General features: G+C 36.7%; 1 protein-coding gene across 1 annotated transcript in view; it reads right to left on the bottom strand.

Moving 5' to 3' along the window:
• The window catches only part of SMC1B (structural maintenance of chromosomes 1B), a 67894-nt gene that overhangs the window by 26499 nt on the left and 21632 nt on the right, over positions 1 to 19763 (bottom strand). The window contains exons 9-14 of the mRNA XM_028115292.2: positions 19253 to 19460; positions 16634 to 16819; positions 14844 to 15023; positions 4394 to 4540; positions 1123 to 1260; positions 527 to 643 (exon numbers count right to left, since the gene is read on the bottom strand). Of these exons, the coding sequence (XP_027971093.1) occupies positions 527 to 643; positions 1123 to 1260; positions 4394 to 4540; positions 14844 to 15023; positions 16634 to 16819; positions 19253 to 19460 (976 nt within the window). The remainder of the gene's footprint in view (positions 1 to 526; positions 644 to 1122; positions 1261 to 4393; positions 4541 to 14843; positions 15024 to 16633; positions 16820 to 19252; positions 19461 to 19763) is intronic.

A 19763-nucleotide genomic window follows, 5' to 3' on the forward strand; every position in this document is an offset into this window, starting at 1 on the left:
GTGATACAAGGCAGAACTAAAGCAATGGGTGGAAGTTATTAAGTGATGGTGGGACAGACAACTTTCCAAGGATTAGAGAAGATCAACAGCAGAATGAATTAAGCCAGAAAGTTCTTGTCATTTTATAAGCAGAGGCTAGATGACCAAATCTTTGTTGCCTCAGAGCCAAGCACTGTGCCTGTTCAAGAAATAATTGCTAAGGGAATGAGTAACTTTTTAAAAAGATAATCTGAAAGAAAGGTTCTTTCTTTCTGGTGTTAAGGTCAGTGGGAGAAGAAAGAAGCTGTAATTTTTACAATGGGCAAGGAGATGCTGGAGAGCAGGAGAGAGTAACTACGCACTGGTCATTATCTCTTGAGAGGGCCAACAGTAGTTCTCCAAAGACACAATGAAACTCATTTGGCAGACCAATAAAACTAAGCACTTATCAAACTGCTTTAGCATATATTCAAGAAGCCCTACATCGGGTATCTGGTCTAGAACTATATTTTACATGTCAATCAGTAATAAATACACCATTCATGACCTTATCTATCTTTTCTTGAAATTCTTCAATTCTTTGTTGCCGTTCTTTGATTGCTTCACTCAACATAGTACACTGAGACTCAATATTTAGCAGTTCACTTTGTAGCTGAGATTGTTCCTAATTACAAAAGAGAAAGATTTCTTTTTAACATAGCTATTTTACCTTTATACAGTGAAACAAACATATGTGAAGGTACCTTTTAGAATAAAAAGGGAATCCCACGGGCACCTGGGTGGTTCAGATGGTTAAGCGTCTGCCTTTGGCTCAGGTCATGATCCCAGGGTCCTGGGACTGAGCCCCACATGGGGCTCCCTGTTCAGCGGGGAGTCTGCTTCTCCCTCTCCCTCTGCAGCTCCCCTCCACTTGTGCTTTCAAACGAATAAATAAAATCTTTTTTTTTTTAAAGGGAGGATCCCTGAGATAAGGTAAATGGAGGCACAGCTGTATGTCAAGATTAACAACCATAAAAATAAACTAAAATATAATCTCAATCATGGGGTAAAGTGTAAAAATTACATGATGCTACATAAATGTAATTCCTGAAATTCTCTGTCCTGGTTCTCATCTCCACCAAGTTTTCTGTAAGCCCATATTACCCGGTAAAAAGCAGCAAGGTGCTTCTTTTTAATCATCTCTAGTTCACTTTGCGAATATTTGAGTCGTGTATGAGTTCCTTGTACTAGAGTCTGTATTTGTTTCAAATCTGCTTCCTTGCGAAGTATCTTCATTAAATCCTAAAAAGGGAGAGAAACAGAACATTTTACAACAGAAAGGCACTTTCACTTTTTTAAAGTGCTTTCATGTGTCATAAGTCACCCACACCCGGTCTTCCCCCTTCTGATAAGAGACTGGCAGTTAAGTGCACAAGCCATCTGGAGGGACCACAATGCCCTACAGCACCCTCAGAGACTAACACACTTCCTAGGCAGAAACAGGAGTGAAAAATGAGGAACGCGAAGTGTGCGTTCCACCCAAGGCACCCAAGTGACATAAATGGGATCAGCCTTGCTTCTAGTACATTCTCTTTCTCCTTCACCCACCCCATTACTCAACCAGCTTAACTCCCCAGTGCAGGTGTGTTCTGTATTTGTACTCCTGGTTTTTACACGAGTACACGTGTGCACAGTTACCTATACTGTTTCCCAGAGCTGCTGTTTTATGTTCCTGATGTGTTTTTTCAGTGGTGGGTCACTCAACTAACAGAAGCTTTCAAACAAATGTGGGTTTATGATTCTCACACAACAGCTGTCTAGGGTAGTGCAGTTCCTCAACAATGGCATATAACTTTTAGCTTCTTAGAACAATGGTCTAATCCTCATGCTTGCTGTCTCTTTACAAGATGGCTGCTGCATCTCCAGGCCTCCCGACTGCATTCCGGTAAGGAAGAATAAAATGCAGGAGATGAAACCAACACTTTCACTTATAGCTCTAAAACTGTCACATGGCCACCGGTAGCTACAATGAAAGTTGGGAAATCTAGCTGTTTTGTTTTGTTTTTTATGATTCTTTAATAGAGCCCAGGAAGAAAGGAAGACGTTGTAGATAGGGACTGGGCCAGCAGACTACACCACCGCCTGCCATTGCCTAACTTTTCAAATATCCCACTTCTTTTTGGTCAATCTTTATTTATATATTTATTTTTAATTATATATTTTTGAAAATCTTCCATTTCTTTCAGGTTTTCAATTTTTTTATTATATAGTTATTTGCTCATAGGATTCCTTAAATTATTTTAATCTTTTCGTTCCCAGTCTATTTTTGCTTCTAACTTTTCCTCCCTTTATTAGCGTTGCAAAGAGTTTATTATTATTAGTCTTTCAAAAGAACAGCTTTTAGATTCACTGGTCCCTTTTCTCTTTTGGTTTGTTCTCTAAATTCAGCTTGAAAAATTCCATTAGGGCGCCTGGGTGGCTCAGTTGGTTAAGCGACTGGGTCCTGGGATCAAGTCCCACATCAGGCTCCACCTGCTCGGCGGGGAGCCTGCTTCTCCTTCTGCCTGCTGTTCCCCCTGCTTGTGCGCTCTCTGTCAAATAAATAAAATCTTTAAAAAAAATTCCATTATAAGTTCTTGTTTATTTTGTGGTGGTTGTTCTAGTTTCTTAAAGTAATAAATGTCCCGATATCTCATCTTTCTTCTTTAAAAATGGAGGTATTTCCTCTTGATGTAGCTTGTATGTGTCTCAAAGACTTCCCATTTACCACTTTCGAGACATTTTGTAATTTGCCTTTTGATTACTTCTTTGATCCCCAAACTACCTAAAAGGGCTTTTCTTAATTTCTATGCAAACAAAAATTTTTTAGTTACTACTTCTAACTTCATTAAATTATAAGCAAGATGACCTTTTAAAAAGCTACTGAGGTTTCCATTATGGACAAGCATATAATTAGTTTTTTAAAGTGTTTCGTGGATATTCTAAGTAATATCTCAGATTTACTGAGCACTTACCAGTGTTCTATCAAGTTTACATTTTTTAACCTACTTAACCCTTTCAACAGTGCTGTGAAAGATGCGCTATTGTTATCCCCACTCTCAGTCCGGGGTCCTGGAAGGAGGCTGACTACAAAGAAACCAGGGTATGATGGAAATATTCTGTGATTGTGGGGGCAATTACATGACTACATACATTTGTCCAAACTTACTGAATCACCAGCTTAAAATGGGTGGCGGTTATTGTATATAAATTATACCTCAACCCAACAAAAGTCAAACAATATATTTACAACATATATGACTAAGAACTAATTTACTCATTATACAAATAATTCTTAGAATAGGTAATAAAATAATAAGCAACCTAATAGAAAAATGTGCATAGGAGATAAATAAGCAGTTTGAAGAAAAAATTACAAAGAACCAATAAAACAAGCAGAAATGCTCAATCTCAGGTATAATTTAAGAAATGCATACTCAAACAATTGGGTCATATATATATTTTTTTACCAATCAGATTGGCAAAGATGGAAATATCTGCTAATATTTCGTGTTGCAATCCAGGGACATACACTACTACAAGTGTTCTTTTGATGGGAACTTGGCAACATCTAATAGTATAAAAACACATTTGCTTACACCCAGAAATTCCACATATAGGAATTCATCTTAGAGATATATTTATACAAATAAAATTATTTTAAAATAATAACATTTATATAGTACTCACACATGCCAGGCACTGTTTTAAGTATTTTAACTGGATTATGTGATTTAATCCTTAAACTTAAAAGGATGATACTTTTATTATACCCATTTTGCAGGTGGGAAACTTAGGGTACAGAGAGGTTAAGTAACTTGTCCAAGGTCCTACTAAGTGCCTAGTAAGTGGCAGAACCAGGACTGAAACTCAGGCAGCGTGGCTACAGAATTTATACTCCTAGGTACTGGTTATTCTCCTTCTCTGAAGAATGTTTAATGATGCCTCGCTTGTAATAGCAAAACCTAAAATGTCCATTATTGGAGACTGGTTAAGTAAACACAACCTATACAATGAAATACCAGGCAGGATTCAGTAAAAATAAGTGGTTCTCTGTATGCTAAGATAAAAACGTGTCCTTGTTATGATGGTAAATGTAAAAGCTTGTTGCAAACAATATTTGTAGCAAAAGCCCATCATAAAACAAACAGGAAAAATAATACATATACTTGCATATACAGAGGAAATTTCCAGAAGCTATATATCAAACTGTGTTTAGCAAGTATCACTGAGATATGAGGATAGGTAAGAGAAATATTGTCTTTGACTTTATTCTATTTTGCTTTATTGAATTTTTTAAACTATAGGCATGGTACTTTTATGACCACAAAAATTAATTTTAAAACACAATTATTCTACAGCTTAGTATTCCACAACTTTTACAGCATGGGCTTACCTTTAACTCCTGGATCAGCTGGGCTCTTCTGTCTCTTAAATTCTTTATCTCCTTCTCATCCCAGCTTCTAGCTTTGTATTTTAAGTCACTTGACCCTCCAGAGATCACCCCAGATTTTAAAAATAATGTTCCATCAAGAGCTACTGTCTGTAAAATTAAAAATATTTTATCCTGGAGAAATGTACATAAGGAAGATAAAAATAGGATATAAAATGGCAATTTTTACAGCTGAGAATTAATAGATGAGAAAACTACTTACTGAAATTTACTAATAAAATACCTAGTTTATGAAGGGACACTAGCCAATAAACAAACCACAAATAAAACATCCTGTTTTGCTAAAGCCCAAAGCAATTCTAGACAACAAATTAGCAGCAGTTAAAAAGGTTCAAAATAAATTGTATATTGGGGCGCCTGGGTGGCTCAGTCGATTAAGCGTCTGCCTTCAGCTCAGGTCGTGATCCCAGGGTCCTGGGATCGAGTTCTGCTTTGGGCTCCGTGCTCTGTGGGGAGCCTGCTTCTCCCTCTGCCTCTCTCTCTGTTTCTCATGAATGAATAAAGTCTTAAAAAAAAGAATCTCAAAAAAATAAATTATATATTAGCTCCAAACATATTCAATATTGAGAAGCAAACACCAAGGATATTTGTATTTAATATCAAATAGTTTGTATTATGTAATCCTATATTTTGAAGAATCTGTTATCACGTCAATGGTATATTATGAAAATAGCCTTAGCAACTTTAGGATACCAAACATAGTGCATTCTCCAAGGTACATATGAAACCGGGACCAAGAAAAAAATTTAAATGGAGTCAAAGGTATAAAATAGCTTCAAGTTTATAGTCTTGTGATTAAGTATATGCTTTATGGAATAAATGATTCTCAATGTCTTACAAATGTTTCTAATTATGTAACAAAAACAGGAGGGGACCACCTGTGGAAGACTAAAACCAGCAAAGTGAGCTTAGGGAAAAAAAGCCAACAAACAGGAGTCTCATTCATTCCTTCATCCAGACAGACTGTCCCTGAGTGCTGCTGTGTTTGAGACATTCTATACTGACACCCGAGCGACTGAAGGGAGGGACATATGGTACTGACCCCCAGGGAATCATGCTAGTAGGGAAAGAAACATAACATTACAACAGAAAGTAAGGAGAAGCTAGAATCACACTCAGAGTAATCTGGAAGCATAAAACTGGGGGGTCCCAACCCAGATCCTCCACAGAAAGCTTCCTGAAGAGGGGAAGATTTTCATTGTATCAGAGGAACTAGTTAGAAGTTAGTTATATTTAGCAGAAAACTCAGTTTCTTTCTCTCTCACAATTACAGAAGTACGCATTCCAGGGTTTGTATGATGGCGCCACAGTTAACAAAACCCAGACTCCTGATATATTATTGCTCTGTCATCCTTAGTATTTGGATAACTCTTCAAGGGAGATAGCCTTTTTATTTTCTGGAAGGCCTTAGGGGCTCCCTTCCTTCCCAGCTGTTAGCCTGGCAATGAGTTTGCTCATTGGGTCTGAAATGGCTCTTTGGAAAACACTAGATCTTTACTGGATGACAACAGCAGAGGCATGGAAAGTGAGCTCCTAATGGGAAGTTCTCTCTGGTCAGGAAGGCAGTTAGTTTCCCTGACCAGGAAGCCCACTGTTACACATTCCACTGACTCCTCCAACTTCTCCATAAAAATGTCAAGTGGTATGGAGGCAGCATCCCTCTCCTGGAACACTTTTAGCTGTTAGTTTTGCCTGGCCAAACCATACTTCTCTTGAATGAAAGATGAAGATCCACATAGGCTCCTCCGCTTTTAAGTTCTCCATAAAACTTACTTTACTATGTGACTATGTGTCACTAGTGATGTGTGTGTCAGGATCTCTCATATGACAATTTTCAAAGTCATTTTGTAGTCCAGGAGAATCCTACAGCACCAGCTATCATGTCTATATTTCAAGAAAGAAAGTCAAAGGGTTCTATTAAGAAACTTTCCTGGCAGGCCTACTGATGACTGCCATTTACTTCCAGTGGCCCCTCTGAGATGTTACACAGTAAGATCAGGTTTCTGTTAGCATGGAGAAAAGGGAGAGGGCTATTAAGCAGGCAGAGACATTCTATACTGACACCCGAGCGACTGAAGGGAGGGACATATGGTACTGACCCCCAGGGAATCATGCTAGTAGGGAAAGAAACATAACATTACAACAGAAAGTAAGGAGAAGCTAGAATCACACTCAGAGTAATCTGGAAGCATAAAACTGGGGGGTCCAGTTTGGCTCCGTGCTCTGTGGGGAGCCTGCTTCTCCCTCTGCCTCTCTCTCTGTTTCTCATGAATGAATAAAGTCTTAAAAAAAAGAATCTCAAAAAAATAAATTATATATTAGCTCCATTTGTATTTGTATTATGTAATCTCTGTCTCTGACAGAGATCTCTGCAGTCTCTGACACGGACAGGTAGGATGCAGCCAGGAAAAGAACAGTGGCAGAACGCTGGCAGTGGCGCACAGACACCTAAACATAGTATGTGCATGCGCCACAGGGGTGGGGTAAGGAAAGAGGGAACATAAAGAGTTTAGAATTCCTAGAAGGTAAAATGAGAGTTAAGGAACAGCTTAGAGGTGAGGCCAGTAGGCAGGGCAGATATTGGGGCTCTTTGTGTGCCGTCACAGGAAGAATGGGGATTGAGAACAACTGAGGACTGATGGGGTTTTTCGAGGGCACGGAGTTGGATTAGCACTGAATGGGGTGACAGCACCCAGGAGAGAGAAATGGTCAGACAGGAGCTTTAAATAGACCACTCTGGCAACTATTTGGAAAATGGATTGGTCCAAGTGAGTTAGAGGTGATGGTAAGAAATCAGCCAATAATAGCTAGGATGAAAAAAAGGAAAAAGATTTGAAAAATGTTTAGGAAGTATAATCAGAAAAGCCTGGGGATTAGAGAGGTTACATGGAAATCCTTGAGGAAAAACCAGAACTTCATTTGGCTAGAAGAGTAGTACCAAAAATTAAATACAGGAGATCAAGATTTAGAAAGAACATAAATTTAGACATGCTGATTTTACAGTAATTGTGGGCTAATATTTTACTTATTTATTTACAAGGTATATTTTGATTATTTTCTGAAAGAAATTAGATTCTATAAATTATAATAAGGATTATAATAAATATAAATATGCAATAAGATAGCTGCAAATACTAGAGATAAATTATAGTAGGTGAAAAGAGAGCCAAGTATAATAACCCAGATTATTATAATGAGAAATCACTGAATTCAATTAGGCAGGTAGAAAAAGAAAGATTATTCAGTATATGATGTTGGGGCAGGCAATTAACCATTTAGGGGGAATCTAATACCTACGTCTAACAGTATACATCAAAATAAATCCCAGATTAAAATTAAAATACAGAAGTGATACCACCAAAAAAAGTGAAGAAAAGTTAAGTAACTATATATTTGATCTTGCCAACCCGATCAAAATTCAACGACACTTTTCAAAGTGCTGGAACAAACAATCCTAAAATTTGTATGGAATCAGAAAAGACCCCGAATTGCCAAGGAAATGTTGAAAAAGAAAAACAAAGCTGGGGCACGTTGCCGGATTTCAAGCTCTATTACAAAGCCGTGATCCCCAAGACAGCATGGTACTGGCACAAAAACAGGCATAGAGACCAATGGAACAGAACAGAGAGCCCAGATATGGACCCTCAACTCTGTGGTCAACTCATCTTCGACAAAGCAGGAAAAAATACGCGATGGAAAAAAGACAGTCTCTTCAATAAATGGTGCTGGGAAATTGGACAGCTAAGCATGGAAGAATGAACCTCGACCATTCTCTAACACCACACACAAAGATAAACTCAAAATGGATGAAAGATCTCAATGTGAGACGGGAATCCATCAAAATCCTAGAGGAGAACATAGGCAGTAACCTCTTTGACATCGGCCACAGCAACTTCTTTCAAGATACATCTCCAAAGGCTAGTGAAACAAAAGCAAAAATGAACTTTTGGGACTTCATCAAGATAAAAACTTTCTGCACAGCAAAGGAAACAAGTCAACAAAACTAAAAGACAACCTACTAGATGGGAGAAGATATTTGTAAATAACATATCCAATAAAGAGTAGGATCTAAAATACATAAAGAACTTATACAACTCAACACCCCAAAATAAAATAATCCAATTAAAAATGGGCAGGGGCAGCTGGGTGGCTCAGTCAGTCAAGCATCTGCCTTCAGCTCAGGTCACGATCTCAGGGTCGTGGGATTGAGCCCTGCGTCAGGCTCTGTGCTAAGCAGGGAGTCTGCTTCTCCCTTTCCCTCTGCCCTGCCCCTCCTCCCCCCGCTCATGCTCTCTCTCTCAGATAAATATATAAAAAAATCTTAAAAAAATAAAATAAAAATTGGGCAGAAGACATGAACAGACACTTCTCCAAAGAAGACATACAAATGGCTAATAGACACATGAAAAAATATTCATCATTAGCCATTCAAATCAAAAACACATTGAGATACCACCTTACACCAGTTAGAATGGCAAAAATTGACAAGGCAAGAAACAACAAATGTTGGAGAGGTTGTGGAGAAAGGGGAACCCTCTTAAACCGTTGGTGGGAATGTGGAACCCTCTCACACTGTTGGTAGGAATGCAAGTTTGTATAGCCACTTTGGAAAACAGTGTGGAGTTTCCTCAAAAAATTAAAAATAGAGCTACCCTATGACCCAGCAATTGCACTACTGGATATTTACCCCAAAGACACAGATGTAGTGAAAAGAAGGGCCATAAGCACCCCAATGTTCAGAGCAGCAATGTCCGCAATAGCCAAACTGTGAAAAGAGCCGAGTTGCCCTTCAACAGATCAATGGATAAAGAAGATGTGGTCCATATACACAATGGAATATTACTCAGCCATCAGAAAGGATGAATACCCAACTTTTACATCAACATGGATGGGATTGGAGGAGATAATGCTAAGTGAAATAAGTCAAGAAGAGAAAGTTAATTATCATATGGTTTCACTTATTTGTGGAACATAAGAATAGCATGGAGGATGTTAGGAGAAGGAAGGGAAAATGAAGGGGGGGACAATCGGAGGGGGAGACAAACCATGAGAGACTATGGACTCTGAGAAACAAACTGAGGGTTTTAGAGGGGATGGTGGTGGGGTGATGGGTTAGCCTGGTGATGGGTATTTAAGAGGGCACGTACTGCATGGAGCACTGGGTGTTATACAAAAACAATGAATTGTGGATGACTACATCAAAAACTAATGATGTATTATATGGTAACTAACATAATTAAATTAAAAAATATATATATTTGATCTCATAAAACTAAAAACCCAATTTACACGTAAAAACAAAACTTACAAAAGTTAAGGGATAAAACTGATTTCTAAATATATAGCATAGACACCATAGTACATACTAGATCCTTCTAGAGTCTGGATGTCAGATTTAGCAAACAGAAATAAGCATGCTCAGTTAAATGTGAATTTCAGATAAACAATGAATAGTTTTTGAATATAAGTATGTCCGAATATCTTCTTTGGCAACTCTATTCTGGGAGACAAGTTAGGGATGGTTTTCAGTTTCCTTTTTGAGCTCTATTTTCCAAAATTTCTAAACTGCACATTTATTAACTTCTATTTCTGATATATAAAAACCAAACATAATACTGACAAAGAACCTCTATGGGGGCTGGCTTGGAAAGAAGTGTATCAAGAACTCTGTGCTACTAAGAACCTGCCACACTGTGTGTGGGATTACAGTGCCAGCACCCTCTTCCCAGCTGCCAAACTCAGGCAAGTCAACTTTTCCTGTTTGAGCAGGGGTACAAAAAATGATTTTCTGAGGTTCTTTTTACTTTATTGCTTAGTTGACTGTTGCTGTTGTTATTGCAACCATTTATATTGCATGTACTGTGCTCCATGTAGTGCATTTATGCTATTTGATTCCATGTTCACAAGCCGCTGAGGTAGATATTGTTTCCATTTTATAGATAGGGGCTAAAAGATATTAGGTAACTTGCCTAAGGCCATACACAGGGACTAAAGTCCAAGTTGGTCAAACATCTATGCTCATGTTCTCAACCATCATGTTATATACCTCCTTCAATTCCAAAAACGTAGTGAGCAACAATTCATAGAATTTGCGGGTCTTAGGGGTTTTAATAGTTCCTGGGTTTATTAAAACAATTTATTTCTTCTAAAGGTTAATGTAGTCTCAGATAACCTATTTTTATTTGATTTACAATAGGAATTTACAATAGGAATTCAAATGCCTATTCCAGAAGGACTATAATTTTTATCTCCAGCCTGTAATTTTCTTGACTTACAGCTTACATTAGTTGGCCTGGGCAGTAGTCCTATGCCTATGTTGGGGGTTACATTACTGAAAAATAACTTGGCTGACACAACTGGGATTTCATTTAAAATAAGGAGTTAGAGGAATTTTTAAATAACATTAAATAAAAATTCAAGAGACTATGGTATGGGGTAGAAAAAAAATTCTTTGGCATTAAAAACGTATTCTGCAAGATTACCAACCATTTCACTGAATCAACTTCAACTGTTTTAAGAAAGAGAGTTTCAGTGTTATAAACTGCTAAGGTAGCTTCTATAATTTTTATGTTATGTGGATTATATATATTTTTAAAGTTGTCTTTCATTGGTATGAAAAATATACTTTAACATTTTATTTCTGAACGGATAAGATAGTCGGATATTTCAAAGTCCAAAAGATACAAGACTGTAGAGTGAAAAACTCCCCTGGCCCTTGATACCCATGTGCTCTCCCAAGAAGTAATCAATGCTGTGAATTTCTTATGGATTCTTCCAGAAATGTTTTTCATAAACATATACATGTATACATCTATTTCCCCATTGTCTTACACAGATGGTCACATACTATATACTAGTCTACATATTACTTTTTAAAAAAACTGAATAGATCTTGGAGATTGTCTCATACTTGTATACAAAAAACCTTATTCTTATTTAAGGTTGCATAGTATTCCTTTCTATGAAAGCACTATAATTTTATTGAACTAGTCTTATCTGGATTGTTTCCAATTTTTCCTGTTACACAAAATGGTTCAATAAATAAATCTTGTATATGTATCATTTCATATACATGTGAGTTTATCTGTTATGTGAAGTTCCCAAAAACCACAACATGGAGCTGATACAAACTTATACTCCCACAGCAGTAAGTGGGAGGGCCTCCTTCCTCATAAAGTGTTATCAAACTTTTTTAACACTGATCAATCTGACAGGTGAAAATAGTATTTCAGTGTAATTTTAATGGGCATTTCCCATATTTTAAGTGAGGATGAGTTTTCATATTTAAGAACAATTATATTTCCTTTAATAAAATAAGTTTATTCATATCCTTTGTCCATTTTTCTACTTTGTGTTCTTTTCCTTGTTGATTTATAGGAAAATTTGCTCTTTACCATGAGCTGTAAATGTTTTCCTTGGTTTGCCAAGTCTTTTGATTTTGTTTATGGTGATTTTGGCCATGCAAAATTTTTTTAGGTTTATTTAAATGTACCCACATTTTACAGTTTTTGGGTTTTTTGTCATACTGAAAAGGTCTTGCTATTTCTGACATTAAGGAAAAATTCCCCCATGCTTTCTCTCAGTATAATTACAATTTCATTTCTTACATTTATACTTCAAATCCATCTGAAATGTATTCTGATATAAAGTATGAAGTTTAGATTCAGCCATATTCTGTTCCAGATGGTACCATTTTTTCCAACCTTCTGTACCCTGCATTTTATTCTCTTGCTCAATGTGTGTAATTTTTGGAAAAATGATCTTTTCATGAATTATTAGCTAGTTAATGACCTTTTCTGGGTCTGTTTTTTGCCACACCATATTATAAAAGGGCAAAGCATAAATAGACATTTCCACATACTTTTTTGAGTAACAATCATCCAGTCTATGGAAAGGAAGCAAATAATTGTTTCTCTGGTTAAGGGGAAGGGATGGAATAATCACATGTATTCAAACAGATTCCAGATTTTAAAATTTTGTTATGTTAATTTAAAAAATATTTAAAAATTGAGTTATCATAAAAATCTTGATGACCAAACTATAGCTAGCAGAACTGCTGTAACTTATTATTATGTATATATCCTGTATGTAGTTTGTATATAAAATATCATTTTGTGATTTCACCTGCAGTATTTGAATTAAAAAAATTCTAAAACATGGTATCAAGTCTATAGAAAGATAAGTCCATGGAAAACCAAAAGCACAAATGAAGACATCAGATAATTTCTGTGAAAATGTGACATCTATCCAAATGTTTTACACATCCTAAAACAGAAAATTCTGTAAGTGGAATAATAACAATAGGAAGACTATAAAAGTTCCTGGAATATATTTAAGATAAAAGTTAAGACAAATGAAACAGATTAAAATTTTGAAATAATGAAAAGAAAACAAGATACAGTCTAGAGGAGAAAGGCATTAGTTACTGTGAACAAGATGCAAGCTGTTTGCTGAATGAAGGAAAGAATAAAGTCTTATCTTCATATGACTTCTTTAACTTAACCACACAAATCTTCAAAAGTCAGTTTAAAAACATATTTTACAAAGATACAAAAATCATTTATAGCATAATTAGGTAGCAAAATAACCTTAGTAGCTCACTTATTATACCTCCTTAAATATGTAGAAATCAATGACAGTGATTACTAAAACAGTGATTGAGTTCTCATTAAGATTACTAATAAGTCAATCAGAGAAAGACATGTGTCATATGCTCTCACTGATATGAGGAATTCTTAATCTCAGGAAACAAACTGAGGCTTGCTGGAGTGGTGGGGGGTGGGAGGGATGGGGTGGCTGGGTGATAGACATTGGGGAGGGTATGTGCTACGGTGAGCGCTGTGAATTGTGTAAGACTGTTGAATCACAGACCTGTACCTCTGAAACAAATAATACATTATATATTTAAAAAAAAGAAGAAGATAGTAGGAAGGGAAAAATGAAGGGGGGACATCGGAGGGGGAGACAAACCATGAGAGACTATGGACTCTGAGAAACAACCTGAGGGTTCTAGAGGGGAGGGTGGTGGGGGGATGGGTTAGCCTGGTCATGGGTATTAAAGAGGGCATGTATTGAATGGAGCACTGGGTGTTATACGCAAACAATGAATCATGGAACACTACATCAAAAACTCAAGATGTAATGTATGGTGATTAACATAACAAATTAAAAAAAGATTACCAATAGAAGTACTAAAATGTCTGAAAAATTAATCATGTTAGATAAGTTAATAAGTTTAATACTGAAAATTCCTACTTTTAATAAGAACAGTCTGTTTTGCATTAATTTGCAACTGTGGACATTCTGGATGTAAGTAAAAAAGAAAAATGACCAAGTAAAAAAAAAATGACCAGCACTTTGTGAGAGCTATTTGCTGGGCACTCAAATGGCACTGTGCACATTATTACTGAATTTAACCCTCTAACCCTACAAAATAGGTGCTATTATTTCCCTAATTTTATTTTATTATTATTTTTAAAGATTTTATTTATTTATTTGACCGAGGGAGAGCACAAGTAGGCAGAGTGGCAGTCAGAGGGAGAGGGAGAAGCAGGCTCTCCACTGAACAGGGAGCCGGACTCAGGGCTCGATCCCAGGACGCTGGGATCATGACCTGGGCCAAAGGCAGACACCTAACAACTGAGCCACCTAGGCGCCCCTATTTCCCCAATTTTAGATGAGAAAATTAGAAATGTAGAGATTAGCCTTAAGTCATGTAATTAATTACTAAGTAGCATCACCAGTCTTACCTCATACCTTATGCTCTTGGATACTAGGTTATACTTCACAAATGTAGTTAAAAAAAAAAAAAACACGTCAAGAAATTTGAGGAATTTAACATTGCTTAACTAAATACAACTATTCGACTAAGTAAAACAGTTATTTTTAAAATCAAAATCATTCCCTTGAGGTTAGGATTCAGTAACCTCATTTCAACTGTGCTATTTCTATAACTTTAAATGTGTTAAAACCTTGAACATGTAAAAGGATAGTGTCTGCATTAAGCTAGGGAAGAACTAAAATAAATACCTAAATCTTTCCCCTGGTATTCAGAAACACATGCATTATATTGTGAATGCCAGGAAAAATCAGAGATTCGCCAAGAACATTTATTGCATATCAAGTAAAAAAAATTAACTGCTTTAGGCTATGATTACAACAAATCTAATTTCCAAAATATAATTTATGATAATGGGGAATACTACAGAAATTAATTCTTTGAAAACTCAACTGATATAACAACCACTAAAGCCATAACTGTCTTAGGTTCTACGTTGGTTTTCCTTCTAAAAAAGAGCATATGAAAGCGTATGTAGATATTTGTGTGTGTGTAGTATGTTAGTCTTATAGATACTGCTTCAAGTTATCCCAAAGTATGATGTAAGCCTCTTACTTTCCGTCTCTCAGGTCCACCGAATGCAATATGCCTTGCTTCTTCCACAGTCTCACAGACAAGGCCATTTCCACACACAAACTGAATTACTTTCTTCAGCTGAGGAAACTGAGTCTTTATGACATCAATCACCATTTTACAGCCTTTAATCTCCCTTAATCTTTCATTGATTGGCTTGATCTAAAAGGTTAAAAAATACTTGATATATTAGATACACTAAAATAAAAACCAAATAGTACATCCTCAAAAAGCATAAATAAGCATAACAGCAAAAAAAATTTAATAGTACATACTTATATATAATAACATTTTGACAAGAACCTGATGAACTATATATCCCAACAGTGGCTCATGTAACATTTAAAGAAAACACACTTCAGCAAAAGCCAGAAGACATAATTTCCAGATTCAACTCTGCCACCGACCAGTTAGGACAAAGCAATGCACGAGCAATACTCTCAAAATTAGAAAGTCTAGCGGGAGATAATACCCATTTACATATGTGTCAAAAGAGTGGCACTTCATGGAACTCAGAAAATCATTTTAGGCTTAAATGACCAGGAAAGCCTTCAGACTTTCTTTGACATGACTTCTAACCTGGGTTTCAGAAATAGAAAAAAAAAGGTGTCTGCAATGATTACTGAAGAACAGCAAGAATGACCTCATTTTCATGAGAAGAAACCAGTGAGAACTAATGACAAGCAGGACTGAGAGTTAAATGCAGGGCAGTCCAGTCTAGGGCACAAGCTCTAACCACTGTGTGCATCCCCTGCAGCTCAGGTCTTGAAAGCTGGACCAAGTGGAGCATTTTCTTTAGTAGGCAATAAAAAAACCAGTAAAGGACACCAGCTATGATAAAGGCAAAGTTCCTGCTGCAGTAATTTATTCTGGATACGCTAAGGCCTCTCAATACATACCTTAAGGCCCAAAATTTAGTCTGTTCCACCACGGGCTGATATGTGTTTACTGCAATGTATGTAAATCTGTGATTGTGTATTTAACAGTTGAGACCCAGGGTTGGCATTTCATGGACAGACCATATGTCTTAACTGTTCCTACAGTTTGCTATAGAACAAAATAAATTGCTGGCTAGTAGTCAGGGTGGTATACTGCTAGAGTAATGTCCTCAAAATCACCAAGGTAGAATTACAGCAAACTAAATTAGGATGAAATGATATTAAATCAAAAATTACTATTCTTGGGGCGCCTGGGTGGCTCAGTTGGTTAAGCATCTACCTTCGGCTCAGGTCATGATCCCGGGGGTCCTGGGATCGAGTCCCACATTGGGCTCCCTGCTCAGCGGGGAGCCTGCTTCTCCCTCTCCTCTGCCCCTGTCCCCCTTGCTCATGTTCTCTTGCTCTCTCTCCCTCAAATAAATAAAAATCTTTTTTTTTTTTTTAAAGACTTCACTTATTTATTTGACAGAGAGAGACACAGAGAGAGCAGGAACACAAGCAGGGGGAGTGGGAGAGGGAGAAGCAGGTTTCCCTCTGAGCAGGGAGCCTGATGCGGGGCTCAATCCCAGGATCCCGGGACCACGACCTGAGCCGAAGGCAGACGCCTAACGACTGAGCCACCCAGGCGCCCTAAATAAAAATCTTTTAAGAAAAAAATAATTACTATTCATTGCCTACCAATACATTAACACCAGCCATTTGAATGACTCACTGGCATCCAGGCTATGATTTTTTTCAATCACTACTATAGTTTTAGGCAATAAAGACATACTTTAAAAGACAAGATTTTACCAATACGAAGTGCTTATTTAATAAGCATTACAAATTTCTTACATCAAGGTAATCTAGAGCAAGGAATGTCTCTGGTTCAGCTCTTTCTTCCTTCAGAAATCGAATACAATCTTTTGCTACCTTTTCAGAGGCTACGACAATGGCAACCATGTACCGGCCAAAAAGTTTAGTAACAGCCAGCTGGTATTTCTTATGAATAGGATGACAGAGGTCAAGTAGTCTTCCAAACTTAACAGGTTTCAAAAAAAGAGAAAAACAAACACATTATTGAGGAACATATAATTCATTGTTTCTTATGTAACAAGACCAAAAACTAATTTTATAAAATTATAAACCTATTTGAACAGAGTCTTATTCAAATGGACATAGGTTTCATCATGAAGTATCCATTTAGGTGTTAGCACTTAAACTAAGAAAAGAGTAGTGCGGAGGGACTACCCTTACCAAAGTGTTAAAATATTTTACAAGGCTATGATAATAGTATTCATCCACTCTCTTAGTTATTAAATAAGAATTAATGAGGCACCTACTACATGCAGATACTCAGCTAGACAGTGTGTGAACATTACTGAACATAATAGACACTCTGACCTCACCAAGCTTTCAGTCTAGTAGGGAAGAAAGATATAAATAATAATTTCGAGCACGTACAAAATAGAGCAATAATACACACTATGATAAAGCACAGAATGCTCTGAGAGTTTGTAACAGGGACCAGGCTGACTTGAAAAGTCAGGGGAATCTTCCTATGAAGAAATGTTATCTGAGGTCTGAAGACTGGTCAAAAATTAGACTGAACATCAACACCTTTACTAGAAAGTGTCAGAACGTCAACCATCCTGTATCAATGCTCCCCAGAATACCTGAAGATTCAATTTTACATCTTTCTACTCTTTCTTCATTTGATAGGTTCTACTTCAGGAATACGAATTTCTTTATGATAGACCATCTTTGTCTTTAATATTTACTACCCTGCTCTTTGTTTTTTCCTTCTCCATTCACCTGCGATTAACTCAAATCTTTCTTCTAGGTCAGTAATTTGATTTTCATCTGTGTAACCCATTCTCCTTGCTACTTGCAATTTATTAGTTCAGTAATATTGTTTGTTCTTGATTTGTTTTCATAGCTCTACATTTTACTTTGTTTTAGCTCATATGTGAATCTGGTTTTATGAATTCAAGCTCTTATTAAATTGTCCATAGCACAAATTACTTATGGGGGATTTTGTTCTGTAACCTTCTCCCAGACTAGGCTCTTAGACTTCTAAGTGCTTTTTAAATTACTCTTTTGCTTTATTGTCATATGGACCTATAGCTAACATATTGATTCTTTTCACCTTGCTTATGTTTAAGGTGGGCAGCTCTGTTCAGACCTTGAAGTTGCTGTGGTGGATAACTGTTTTGATTGCCTCACCTAGAACTGAGATGGTAATTTCCTCTGAGCAATAGGTGATGGAATAAGTATTTTCTGATCTATTTCTTAGCATCTCAGGGCTTGGAGGACAGGAGCAAGTGAGAGCTGAGTTGAGGCTGTATCTTTTGTTTGAATACCTGTTTCACTCTTTCTTCTGAGTTTTTCCTTACCAAGTTTCCTCTACTATGGGAGAGGAGGGAAAATCCCATTTTTGGGAAAGGGCTTTGAATTGGCCTTCACTTCCACTTAAGAACATCAGAGGTGCATGTTCCTTGATTCACCAGTTTTTTAACCGAAAGGAAACAAATACATATGTGTTTGCTTCCTGCTAGATTAAGGAATACTTAATCTAGGAGAGAATTCTCAGGAAGTAATCAGTTTGTTAGTTTTCCTTCTGCAGAGTTAAGAACAAGAAATGTTATTGTTTAATCTTTTTTTTTTTTTTTTAAATCATGGACTATCACCATTTTCTGAAGTTCTGGCATTAGATGTAATAGCCATTTCCTTCTTTGGTCGTTAAACTCATTTTTAAAACTAGTTTTGCCATTTTCTTTGGTATTGGGGGGAAGGATTCTGTGACCAAGGCTTACTCCTTCATCACGATCTAGAAGTCAAGACCAGTTTCAAAACAGTTCAAGTGGCTAACAGTATCAAAAGTTAAAGCAGGCCCTCATAAACTAAGGACGGCAACTGGAGTTAATGACACGAGAGTCAGATGCCACAACCCTAATACCAGAGGAAATAATTCTGTGAAGTTGACACCCCAAGCAATAGGTTAGATATTGCTGTATTTGAGCTAATAAAATACATTAGCAAAAGTGGATATACAATCAGCTTTACAGAATAAAAATTCATTGTTTCAAAAGTATGCCAATGATGTCTACTGAAAATAAATTAAAAAAAAATTGAAACCATGAAGAATATGCAGTTTGAGGCTATCTGCTTGGGGTGGAGGGGCAGACTATTTTATGGCACCCATGTCCTTTGGGGATACTGGTCGTAACTTGGACTTTCTGGGTAATATGTTCACATCAATGTTTCTCTCCAATAATTACTTATCTATAGACACTACTGGAAGTTATTTAAATTATGTTGCAATTATTTACTATTATGTTTTAAATATAAATAATCAAACACAAAACTAAAAGATTTCTGAAATAATTCTGCTTCTTAATAAGAGTAACATTTTTAATCCCAAATAAGAAAGCTTAGCCTTTTTGTTTCAATTAACTATTCATTTCTAATTACCACAGAATCTGGGTAAAGTCTTTTAAGGTGCTCCAGAACCTCTGCTCTCTTTTGCTGACGGTTCCCCTCATGGTTATCAATTCCAGCATTCTGCAATTCACTTTTAATAAGATTCAATTCCTCATTAACTTCAGACATTCGTGATTTTGTGTTTTCAATTTCACGCACTAGGGTTTCCTCTTGCTGTTTTTTCTCTTTCAAGCAATCCCTACACAATAACAACAAATTGCATAGCAAAACAAAACAAAACAAAACAAATTTAATTACAAGATACATTCCCTTGTGGTCTGGCATCACAGGGGAACAGAATAGTGCTTATCAAATTTAAATGATGAAAAATACAATGAAATAAGCCTAGCACCAGACATGGCCAAAGAGATTTTGATCATTCTTGGTTGATCCAGAAGATACATTTTTCTGAATACTGAGAAAGTCAGGATAGATCGCTATAACCAGAGCAGTCATTGTGGGCTTAGTAGTAAGTAAACGCCAATGAAAAATAAAAGTTCTG

Source organism: Eumetopias jubatus, unplaced genomic scaffold (genome assembly GCF_037043125.1).
Source record: "Eumetopias jubatus isolate StellerSeaLion01/CBP00866 unplaced genomic scaffold, mEumJub1_p1.0 scaffold_8, whole genome shotgun sequence".
Taxonomy (NCBI): Eukaryota; Metazoa; Chordata; class Mammalia; order Carnivora; family Otariidae; genus Eumetopias; species Eumetopias jubatus.